The sequence below is a fragment of the Triticum aestivum genome, chromosome 2B (genome assembly GCF_018294505.1).
Source record: "Triticum aestivum cultivar Chinese Spring chromosome 2B, IWGSC CS RefSeq v2.1, whole genome shotgun sequence".
NCBI lineage: Eukaryota > Viridiplantae > Streptophyta > Magnoliopsida > Poales > Poaceae > Triticum > Triticum aestivum.
Genome location: NC_057798.1, coordinates 115,180,142 through 115,192,575, shown reverse-complemented (window position 1 = coordinate 115,192,575; position 12,434 = coordinate 115,180,142). Strand labels below are relative to the sequence as shown.

General features: G+C 45.6%; 2 protein-coding genes across 3 annotated transcripts; both read right to left on the bottom strand.

Annotated features, from left to right (window-relative positions):
• Positions 1 to 1,052: 1,052 nt before the first annotated feature.
• Positions 1,053 to 3,674, bottom strand: LOC123040728 (uncharacterized). The gene is made up of 3 exons (XM_044463496.1): positions 3,202 to 3,674; positions 2,478 to 2,784; positions 1,053 to 1,436 (listed from the first exon to the last, which is right to left on the bottom strand). The coding sequence occupies exons 1-2, from the start codon at positions 3,583 to 3,585 to the stop codon at positions 2,479 to 2,481; spliced, it is 690 nt and encodes a 229-aa protein (XP_044319431.1). The 5' UTR covers positions 3,586 to 3,674; the 3' UTR covers positions 1,053 to 1,436; position 2,478.
• Positions 3,675 to 5,314: 1,640 nt separating this feature from the next.
• On the bottom strand, positions 5,315 to 12,083 carry LOC123040727 (uncharacterized). Of its 2 annotated transcripts, none has more exons than XM_044463495.1 (3): positions 11,533 to 12,083; positions 10,952 to 11,017; positions 5,315 to 5,713 (listed from the first exon to the last, which is right to left on the bottom strand). In XM_044463495.1, the coding sequence occupies exons 1-3, from the start codon at positions 11,902 to 11,904 to the stop codon at positions 5,669 to 5,671; spliced, it is 483 nt and encodes a 160-aa protein (XP_044319430.1). In that variant the 5' UTR covers positions 11,905 to 12,083; the 3' UTR covers positions 5,315 to 5,668. The 2 variants fall into 2 exon arrangements, with proteins under 2 accessions (XP_044319430.1, XP_044319429.1); XM_044463494.1 differs by having other exon boundaries at positions 10,952 to 11,258; positions 11,533 to 12,076.
• Between the last annotated feature and the right edge of the window lie 351 nt (positions 12,084 to 12,434).

Below are 12,434 nucleotides of genomic sequence, written 5' to 3'. Positions count from 1 at the left end.
TCTTGTCTCTCTGCTTCAGGCATCATGTCCACGCCTACCTGCGTTTGTGTTATGTGTTGTCTCCCAGTACGACCAGCCTTATAAAAAAATGAGAGAGTATTATTGTTGTTTAATGTTTCCTAGGGATACAAGCAGCTCCCCGGGGCTAAACATAAAATAATATATACTAATCCATGTCTATGATCCTATCCTTCTATTGGTCTATGAAAATAATTTATTGTACTGCGTTTGTCAGGCTGAAGTCATGGACCAAACAACTACGTTGCGAGCATGCCCAACGGGCAAAAGTCATTGAAGCCTCTGTCTCCTCTCAGGCAGCCATTTTTGTCAGGCAGGCTACTCAGGTCGTCAACCAAACAGCCCCTTATCGTTTGTTAATGTTCATAGGGATACAAGCAGCTCCCGGGTGCCCCGAAAACCATGCACGTCTGCCTCCGTCCAGGGACGTGGAAAATTTCGCCAAAGCAAGAGCATCTCTCGTTGTTCATGGTCGTCTGAAGCTGACCATACACAATTTCTTCTTCTTGTTCCCTATCTCCTTCAAGATGGCACCATAGCTCGTGAATCTGTTGTGATTGCTCGGCTCGTGAATCGGTTGTCCAAGACTATCACCGCATGTGTTGCATTTCGATCACCCGACAGAGGAGAAGGCCTCGCTAATCGGCGCTGCCTCCAAACACTCAGGTGTCATCAATCTTTGGACCACCGTCGCGGAGGCTCTACGGAAGAGCCCCGTTTCCTCTCGGCAGACTGCTGCCGATGTTACCAAGACCACCATCAAACCTAAAACTTCAGACTCGTCCCTGTAACAGACCTGAACATATATTCGATGCAAACTTTAGGAGTACTAAATATTGGACACGGTTGCAAATCTGCATCTCTGGTGGTACCATTGATCATCATAATGTTAAAAAAAATGTGACGAAGTTAAGCAGCCAACACGAGGATGGAAACTGCAATACTCTAGTGCAGTAGATGGCCCCCCTGATAACTACAAAGATATTCGAAATGGCAACGCATACATAACCCAATTGGCACTTGCAAAACGTTACTACCGTGCATACAACATATAAAAATCCAAATCGACGGCAGTGAATGCACGAGACTAATGTCTCATGGAAGCGTTTTCTTCCAATAGGGTATCACAAAGGAGACCGGAGGAGTAGCACCAAACATCGTCACCAGACCCATAATGACCCACCAAACTTCACGGCTAGCTATTGACGATTACGATCTAGTAATAGCGCAAATAAGCAAGTCTAAAAAAGTTTCCATGGCTAATGGCGATTAGGATTTACTAATAGAAGAAGCAAGTCTGCAGAAACTCTCTTTTTCCTCTGAAAACTTGTATCTGTTGGGATCATTCACAACCATCAGTAGAATGACGATTAGGATCCTTGCCAAAATCCCCGGACACCTTCTCTTCTTAGCTTCATCTGCCAATAACCCAACCCAAGATTTCATCAGATTACCACATAAAAGAACATTGCCATATCAACATTAACCATCCAACAGTGTAATTTCAAGTACTGTAAATCTAAAGGCCATGTCACTCATTTTCCAGCAATGAAGTAACTTCTATCTTGTGAGAATTCGAATATTTCTCGTCCTTTCAATTGGTAGTGCTAACAAACACACAACTGATATGAACTTCCAACATCAGATATTAACTGCTCAAAGGGACGTCTACCAACATGTAGTGGCATAGCACCACCTTAAAGTACTAGATATGCATACATTTACTGTCATGTTATTTACATACATGATCAAACAGTTTACTTTCTTTTACTAATAAAGTATAAAAGCACTAAACTGAGTCACAGAACAGAGCGCAAAGGCACAATGTCGATTATACCAAAATGTATTGTGCATGGCGGCACATAAAAGTTAATAATTGTTACAAGGACTAGAGGTGTGCCATTTTACCGTCATGTTATTTATTTACATGATCAAACAGTTCACTCCTTTTTACCAGAGTGACGGAACATGGTATAAAGTCATAAATGTCAAGTGCAGCTAAGAAGAGTAGACTCGTATGCCATAGCCAAAACTTCAAAACTTTGGGTCTTCCCATCAGATTTAATGGAGAAATTAGCAATGACAAGAAAACTCAAGAAAGGTGCTTGCAACCAGTTTGGAAGCGTGCAAACATTGTTATAATCTCACTCACTGCAAAAGATACAATGATCACAGTGGGCAATGAAGCATAAGCAAATGATTTGCTTTTTTCTAATACATAGAACTGATCGTTTTTACTATCATCACTTCCTAACAAAAGCATAAGATTTAAGATTGGTTTTATATGCAACGATGCTCCATCTTAACAAATAGTCAAATATCAACAGCACTAGGCAGTAATCAACAACACTGGAGGACTGTTTTCATGCTATGAGGAAGATACGCAAAATATGCAGATTATAATTGGAAAGATCATATGGCTCACAGATACAGGGGGCAAAGCAAAGGGAGTAGTATACCTCAACAAAACTGCGATGGCGCTTTCCTGTCCGCCTGGCCACCCCTCCACACACTAAGAACGAGCGCTGGGATGATAACAAAGCAAGCTGTCGCGTGCATACCAAATAGTGCCACATCTATGATTACGGAGGCAACCATTTCACCCTGAGATATCGAACCCTCCACGTGCGGCGACAGCATCGCCACCAGAAGACCAGCGACCATTAGAAGGAAGAAGGCCACATCCGCAACATATCCAAGCACCGCGGTGCGCGGAAGCCTAAACATGTCTGCAACCGACTCCCGCGTGAATGCTCCTGATGCGCTCTGAGGACAGCAATTTCAATAAAACCACAGGGATGAACATGAGTATGTACGGAATGGTTCGGAAATGGAAGGATGCAAATGAAGTGATGAACATGAACACACATGGAAAAAACTTGTACCACTGATCAGGACAACCTGAACTGTTTATGGAAACTTAGTTAGAACATAATGCTAACACAGGGCTTATCCACTAGCGTATGTACTGCATTACTGCTGTAATTCTACCACAATAAAGATCACAGGGAGTCAATTTGCACAATAAACTAGTACTACCACTCATCTGGACAACCTGAACTACGAAACTAATTACTAGTATAATATATATGGCAACTTAATTAGAACATAATGATAACACTGCCTATGTACTGCTGCAATTCGACCGGAATAAACATCACAAGGATTTAATTAGCCCGATACCTTCTTGAATGCCGAAGTGGATCCAGATACAACTGCAATCACGTAGTCCACGCACATCAACAGGACGAGAAGCGCGACCAGCACAAGGATGCTGTAGATGAGGACCTTGAGGCCCCAGTACATTATGGCCTGCAGGAACACGAATTGGGCGGAGCTCTCGCCCCAGGCGCGGCTCGCCACGATCTGTCCAGCCGTGGCCGCAGAGATGACCCACGCGACCGCGAAGAACAGGTAGGGGAGGGCTCCCGCCGCGATGCAGAGGACGCCCCCGAGCGCCAGCATCGGGGCGAGGGCCAAGTGCACGAGCGCTAGCACCACGACGACGATCCGCGCCGGCGGGGGCGGGGGCGGCGGCAGCACCGCGTCGGCGTCGGCGACGGCCATCGGTCGGTACGGGAAACCCTAGCTCCTGGAAGCTTCTCGATCGCCCTGGGAGGAGCCGGAGTGGTTGGGTTGGCGGAGCGAGGGGCCGAGGGGTTTGTGGGAAATGGGGATTAGCGAGGAACAGGGGAGGGGGTTTTGCGGCCAGCTGTCCCGCTTCCCTACCGGGTTCAGCTCTAACCCATTTCCTCTCTACTAGCAGATGCGGACTCGGGCTCTAACCGGGTGTGTGGAAATGGTGAGTGCCCGATTCGATCCTGCACAACTATCGAATTTCACCCTTTTTTTTATAAGAATTACCGAGTTTCTTGTTCAAGCCACCGGGCAAATGTTTAAATTTGTTACTACCGAATTTTCTTTCGAACAAAATAATAAGAGTTTAGTTTGAGTTAGGGTCTTTGAATTTTTTTTTTAAACTCCATCAGGATCCTCAGTTTGAAGTTGAAAAATTCAGGGGGGAAATGGTCAGAACCCAATTTGTTTAGTTTGAAGTACATATTATGATTGCATAATTAGGTAAATTTCCATGAAAAACGGTTTGAAAGGAAAAAAGACAATATTGTCAGAAGCAACTGAAAGTCCTGATAGATCCTTCCTTCTGGAAATAGATTTTGATGAATAACCGGTTTCAAATGCAAAACACAAGCAATAACTAGATTAAAAAAAATACAGTTGCAGTTCAATGTAATGTACTGAAAAATTGACGCTATGGACCACAGTCCATCATGCATATCTGAGAAGTGCTTTTAGATGTTAACGTAGACAAAAGAAAATTGGATAAAGTATGTGACCATTTTCAACTACACAGAACAAAGGCAAGCAGACACCTCATCCACGACAGACAACGCATGTTGAGATTGTCGACGAGTATGGATCTAGCACCCGTATCCGTCCCGCTTCGTACTCAAAACTAGTCAGATTAGTTCTGCCATATTTTCAGCGCTATAGTTCAATTTGTACCAGCTCCCATCTTTTGAGGGCTTATGCGGGATGCTCGCTTGCATCCCTACCGACGAGATTCAATGATCGGGAATTCTACTAGGAACGAAATGGAAATTCAGTCGGTTGAATTTTAGTAAAAAATGGAAGTGAAAGGATGAAGGGGAGCCTTGGCACGGCGATAAAGATGTCGCCTTATGGCCATGAGGTCACGCTCACAGGTTTGAGTCCTGTAAACAACCTCTTGCAAAAATGCAGATTAAGACTGCGAGCAAAAGACCCAAAGTGGTTGGGCCATCCTCAGACCTTGCACAAAGCGGGAGCTACATGCATTGGGCTACCCTAATGGTTCTATGTTAAAGGAGGGCTTCTTCGATTTATACATGCATTTTGTTGTCAAATTCAAAATAACAAATTGATGAATGAACAAACCGGTCTAGCGCGCCCTCTTAATGGTTCAGCTCGTCTGTGTAACATAGATATTCAATGCAAATTTATTTACCAAATATCCAACACTGATTGCAAATTTGTATCTCTTGACATAGCATTAATCATCATAACATTAAAAACGTTGACGAAGTTCAGTGGCCGCAATACGAGGATGAAAACGACAACACAAGCATAACAGCAGGTTAACATTCTAACAGAGGAGCCAACGACCACGATGGCGGTAGATAACCACCCATGATAAACATAACCACAAGGATCTTCGAAATGGCAACGCATACATAGCCCGCTTGCAGAACGTTACGACCATGCATTGATGCATACAACATAAGAATGCAAACGGACCGCAGTTATACCAATTCATTACCAGGTTAATGTCTCATGGAACGGAAGCATTTTCTTCCAACAGTGTATTACAAACAGGACACAAATTCTACCATCATGTATACACCAATACTCCAGTGCAACAAACTTGTAAGCAAGTAGCCCGGAGTAGCATCGAACATCATCACCAGATCCATAATGACCCACAAACTTCACAGCTATTGATGATTACAGTCTAGTAATATCAGAAATAAGCAAGTCTACAAATGTTCCCATGGCTAATGACGATCAGGATCTACTAATAGTAGAAAGAAGCAATTCTGCAAAGGCTGTTTTTCCTCTGAAAACTTGTATCTGTTGAGATCACTCACAACCATCAGCGGAATGGGCACTGTAGCTCCTTGCCAAATTCTCCGAACACCTTCATAAAAGAACATTGTCATATCAACATTAAGCATCCAATAGTATATTTTCAACTTTCAAGTACTATAAATCTAAAGCCCATGCCACTCATTTTGCAGCAATGAAGTAACTTCTATCTTGTGAGATATTATAGAATTCGAATCTTTCTCATCGTTTCAATTGGTAGTGCTAACAAACACACAACTGATGATATGAACTTGCAACATTAGATATTAACTGATCTCAAACGGACGTCTGCCAAAATGTAGTTGCATAGCACAACCTTACAGTACTAGATGTGCATACATTTACTGTCATGTTATTTATGAAAGTACTAGATGTGCATACATTTACTGTCATGTTATCTATGTAAGTACTAGATGTGCATACATTTACTGTCATGTAATGTTATTTATGTAAGTACTAGATGTGCATACATTTACTATCATGTTATTTATGTACATGATCAAAAAGTTTACTTATTTTTACTGAAGTATAAACGCATTAAACTGAGTCACAGAACAGCAGACAAAGGCACAATGGCAATTCTACCAAAATGTAGTCACATAGAAGTTGATAATTGTTAAAAGGACTGGAGGTGATGATCAAACAGTTCGCTTCTTTTTACCAGAGTCACGGAACACGATAAAAAGTAATAAATGTGAAATGCAGCCAAGAAGAGTAGACTCGTATGCCATAGCCAAAACTTCAAAACCTTGGGTCTTCCCATTGGTTTCAATGGAGAAATTAGCAATGACAAGAAAACTCAAGAAAGGTGCTTGCAAACAGTTTGGAAGCATGCAAACATTGTTATAATCTCACTCGCTGCAAAGATACAATGATCACAGGGGACGATGGAGCGTAGGCAATTAATATTGCTTTTTCCTAATATGTAAAAGTAACTGATCGTTTGGTCAAAAAAAAAACTGATCGTTTGGTCAAACAGTTTACTTTTCTATCTTTGGGAAAGCTATCCCCATCGATCTCGGAGTGGATGGAGATCTGACACTGGCAGTGTCAGCATAGGCTGTTGGTATCAGCATAGGCTGTTGGATGATGGCAATGGAGACACGCTCTCCATTATGTCAGGCCTTAACCTGGAGATTGTTTGCTGCAATGATAGGGGGCTTAACAGTCCAGGAAAGAGGAAGGCGCTTAAGGAGTTTGCTGACTCATTACATGCTGCAATTTTCTGTATCCAGGAGACTAAACTGGCGGTGATCGACCAGTACACTATTATGGAATGTTTTGGGTCGTCTTATGTAGTTATGATTACTTTCCTGCATGCGAGACTAAGGGAGGGGTCCTTATCACCTGGAATTCCTCCATGCTACAGATTTCTAACTTTGTGAATGATACAAACTTCATCACGGGCTATGTTTCGCCATCGGAGGGTGCACCTTGGTGGCTTTTGGTTGTTTACAGACCCCAAGAGGATCAGGAGAAGATGCAGTTCCTGGAGGAGCTCTCGGCTCACCGCCAGCTTTGCCCTGGCCTATGGTTGGTGTTAGGGGATTTTAACCTGATTCTACACGCATCTGACAAGAATAATGCTTACCTAGACTGAAGAGTGATGGGAAGATTCAAGCAGTTCGTTGATGACGATGGCCTCAAAGAGCTGTACTTGCATGGGCACAGGTTCACGTCGAGTAACGAGAGGGAATCACCCACGCTTGTCAAGATTGACAGAGTTTTTGTCCCAGTGGATTGGGAATTGGAGCATTCGGACTGTTTCCTTCAGACGCTATCCACGGCGTACTCTGATCATTGTCTGCTTCATTTGGCTCTGAGTGAACGCATCCAACCAAGGCACCGCTTCATGTTCGAGATTTCCTGGGAAAAACTTGAGGGTTTATAGGAGGCGGTCAAAGAGGCGTGGGTCTGCGACACAACCATCACTGACACGTTCAAGCGCTTGGATTTGCTATTGAGAAACACGGCGCGCTATCTCACGGCTTGGGGACAAAAGCGCTTTGGTAATGTGAAGCTGCAGATCGCCGTCGCAAATTATGTGATTTTGCGCCTCGATTGTGCTCAGAAATGGAGATCTCTCTAGGCGGAGAGGTTGTTGAGACGCACGTTGAAGCAGCTAGTGCTGGGTTTTGCATCGCTTGAGCGTATGATCACGAGACAAAGCTCGCGTATTAGATGGCTCAGTGATAGAGATGCTAATACAAAGTTTTTCAATCTTATTGCCAATGGGAGTAAAACAAAAAAAAATGATACCGGCAATTACCCTAACACCATTACGGATCAACGCAGAAAAGAGGAATTATCTCATACTGCTTACAAGAATCTCCTGGGAACAGCACAGGCAAGAGAGCATGCTCTTGATTTGGATTTCCTTGACATTGCCCAGGTGGATCTTAGTGATCAAGAGCTGATTTTCTCTGAAGAGGAAGTCTGGGCGGTAATCAAGGAGATGCCAGCAGATTGCGCACCTGGCCCCGATGGTTTCTTTGGCTTGTTCTAGCAGAAGGTGTGGGTGATCATTAAATAAAGGAGATGTCATGGCAGCAATTCATAAGCTGTTTCTCGATAACGGCCGCAGTTTTGGCTGATTAAATTAAGCCCTGATCACACTGATTCGAAAAAAGCCGGATGCATGCACGATCGTTGACTTTCATCCGATTAGCTGGGTTCACAGTATACCGAAGATATGCGCTAAATTGCTCGCGATGAGACTCAGCTGACGTATGGAAGATCTAGTAATGGTGAACCAACCATCGTTCATAAAAGGGAGAAATATAGATGATAATTTCATGCTTGTCCGGCAGTTAGCGAGGAAGTTGCACAAGTGGAAGGCCAAGGGTGTGCTGCTTAAGTTAGACATATCTCGCGCTTTTGACTCTCTGTCATGGCCCTTCCAGTTCGAGGTGCTGCGAGCTAAAGGATTCTCAAAGATCTGGAGAGCTTGGGTTGCTACCCTGCTCACAACGGCTAGCTCTCGAGTGGTGGTAAATGGCTCGGGTGGGGCGAAATTCATCCACGCACGTGGCTAGCTTCGTCAGGGAGATCTGCTCTCACCCCTCCTTTTTGTGATCGCCATGGACACCTTGACCTCCATGGTCGCCCGAGAGCACGAATGTGGAGTGCTCGGTGCATTGCAGGATGCTCACCTCTCTAGAGACTCTATTTATGCGGATGATGTAGTACTATTCGTCTGGCCATGGGCGATCGATTTGCTGTTGTGTCCACGAATCTCTACGCATTTATGGAGCTGCTTTGGCTCTTCAAGTGAACTTCAACAAGTCATCGGTCATTATGATCCATGTGGAAGAGGGAGGCGGTGGCTGCGGTGATGCAGTGGAAGATGGAAGTTTTTGCATGCAAATATTTGGGGCTACAGCTCACGAGGTCGGAGTGGCAACCAGTAGTTGATTCGGTGCTGTGATTACTTCCAGGATGGCAGAGAGGTTTGATCACCAGGCCAGAACGGCTGATCCTTGTGAAAAATGTTATCAGAACCCGTCCTACGCATCACCTGATTGTGGCAGACGCTCCGAAGTGGGCGTCTGATCGTGTTGACAAGGGCTGCAGGGCCTTCTTTTGGGCTGGGACAGAAGAAATCCATGGCGGGAATTGCCAGGTGAAGTGGCCACGTGTTTGTAGGCCAAAATGCCTCGGAGGCTTGGGAGTGATTGATCTCAGGAGGCAAGGTATTGCGCTGCGCCTACGTTCGGAATGGTTGAAGTGCACGGACGATACTAGACCCTGGAAGGGATTGAACATGCCCCCTGATCCTCGGGTCCAGGAGGCGTTCGACAGTTTGGTGCATTGGCAGGTGGGAGCTGGGGATCGAATTTTATTCTGGAGAGACCGTTGGATTAATGGTGCTAGGCTGGCGGAAATTACGCCAATTGTCGTGGTGCATGTCCGGACCCAGGTGATCAGTCGCAGATCAGTTAAAGAGGGTCTGTATGATCACAGCTGGGCATCTAACATTGTGGGAGAGCTCTCTACCGATGGGGTAGTGCAATTCATCTGGCACTGGAAGATGTTGCGATATGGAAGTGGAACGTTCAGGGGCAGTACACCTTGGGCTCCCCTGTCATGTAAGATATTTATGTAGCTTGCGCTGCAATATCGACTTGTGGACCTCGGATTGGAGATTGAGGCACGGTTTGCAGGATCAGAGCTAATCGTGTTTTCTATGCGATCAATAAGGGGATACTGTGGACCATATTTTGCTGCAACGTATCTACTCCCACCAGGTATGGTATCTTTGCTTCAGAAGGGCGAGGATTGATTTGGCGCTGCTGCCGACGGTGACGGATTGTCTTGAATCTTGGTGGAGCTCTAATCGCAAACACATTCCTAAAAAGTACAGGAAAGGGTTTGATTCGATGATCACTATTGTGTGTTGGAGTATTTGGAAGCAATGGAATGGACGAGTGTTTAGTAGGCATGACACGGTATCCAAATGGGTATCGGCTTAAAAAATCTTTCAAGAGCTCAAGTTGTGGGCTCTCGCTGGAGCTAGAAAAGTTCAACATTTCTGTGAGGAGTAGTGTATGGTTTTAGGAGTTAAGAGTTTTCTCTTTGCTCTTGCACCGGCTTGTGGTGTGAGTGGCTTGGATATTTCTTCTACATTTACCTCTGCCTTCTATAAAACTATGGTATGCAATTTGCGTACTCCTGAAAAAAACAGTTCACTTCTTTTAACCAGAGTGAGGGAACATGGTACAAAGTCATAAATGCCAAATGCAGCTAAGAAGTGTAGACTCGTAAGTCGTATGCATAGCCAAAACTTCAAAACTTTGGGTTTTTCCATTGGTTTCAATGGAGAAATTAGCAATGACAAGAAAACTCAAGAAAGGTGCTTGCAAACAGTTTGGAAGCATGCAAACATTGTTATATCTCACTCGCTGCAAATATACAATGATCACAGTGAACGATGGACCATAGGCAATTAATTTGCTTTTTTCTAATACGTGCAACTGATCATTTTTATTATCAGCACTTCATAACAAACGCATATGGCAGAACTGCATTCGTTGGCTACTTGCACAATTTAAGATCGACGCCAATCCCAATTTAGTATGCAATGAGCAAAGGAAATAGCAAAAACCTTATTATTGGTTTTATATACAATGATTCTCCATCTTAACAAATATCAACACCAGTAGGCAGTAATTAAAAGCACTGGAGGACTGTTTTCATGCTATTAGGAGGCTACAACAAAATATGCAGATAATAATAGAAATGATCATATGGCTCACAGAAACAGGGGAGCAAAGCAAAGGGGGAGCTATACCTCAACAACACTGTGATCGTGCTTTCCATTCCGCCTGGTCCCTCCTCCAGGCATGAAGAATGAGCGCTGGGATGGTAACAAAGCAAGCTGTCACGAGCATACCAAATAACCCCACTTCCATGATCACCGAACCGGCCATTTGACCATGAGATTTCGAACCCTCCACGTGCAGCGACATCGTTGCTACCAGAAGACCAGCGACCGTTAGCAGGAAGAAAGCCACATCCACGGCCACTCCAAGCACCGCAGTGCGCGGAAGCCAAAACAAGTGTGAAAGCGGCTCCCGCTTGATTGATACGAAGCGGCTCTGAGGAGGAGAGCAATTTCAACAAAACCATACGTAGTATATATTGAATGGTTCAGAAATGGTAGGATGCAAATGAAGTGATGAACACACATGGAAAAAAACTACTACTGCTCATCAGGAGTTCAGGACAACCTGAAGCACGACATTAATTTGACAACAATATAAGTATATGGCAACTGAATTACTCCGAAGATCATAATCATAACACTTGCCTATGTGCTGCTGCAATTGGACCGGAATAAAGATCACAGGGAGTTGTTAATTCGCACGATACCTTATTGTATTCCGAAATGGATCCAGTTCGAACTGCAATCTCGTATGCCACGCGCTGGACGCACACCATCAGGACGGCAAGCGCGAGCGACGCAAGGACGCTGAGGACGCAAACCTTGAGGCCCCCGTACATGAGCGCCTGGAGGAACAGGAAGGGGCCGGAGCGCGTGCCCCAGGCGCGGTGCGCGACGAGCAGCGCAGCCGCGGCCCCGGTGGAGACACACGCGACCGCCGAGCACACGTAGGTGAGGGCTCCCGCCGCGACGCGGAGGACGCGGGCGAAGCGCAAGAGCAGCAGCATCACGACGACGATCCGCGCCGGCGGGGGCGGCGGCGTCGGCGGCGAGGGAAGCACCGCGTCGGCGACGGCCATCGATCGGTGCGGGAAACCCTAGCTCCTCGAAGCTTCTCGCACTCGAAGGGGGCGGAGTCGTTGGGCTGCGCAGCGAGGGGACGGGGGTTTGTGGGAAATGGGGATTAGCGACGAACACGGGAGGGGGTTTCCGGCGAGCTGTGCCGCTTCCGGGTTCAGTTTCTACTCGGGGTTCTAAGAGCATCTACAGCCGGCATCTAACCGCGGACACGTCTGCGTGTCCACTGACGGTGACCCGTCACGTCTCAAAACATGCATTTCACATTTTGGATACTTCAAATTAGAAATTTTGAATTCATATTATTACATGCAACGCAGAGATCTTTGAGCGAAGCTTTGTCCGGTTTCGCTTCCCGCTCGCCGGGCTCCGTCCTGGTCATGTCCGCGGCCGGCTACGCTCCTCAGAGTGTTGCTCCGGTCGCCGACAAGGTAGAGTAGGCCATGGGACACAAGCCTGTTCATGGAACTCAAGGCACCACCACCTCCTATGCCCTATTGTTCCTCATCGGAGCCCGAAAACCGAACGGATC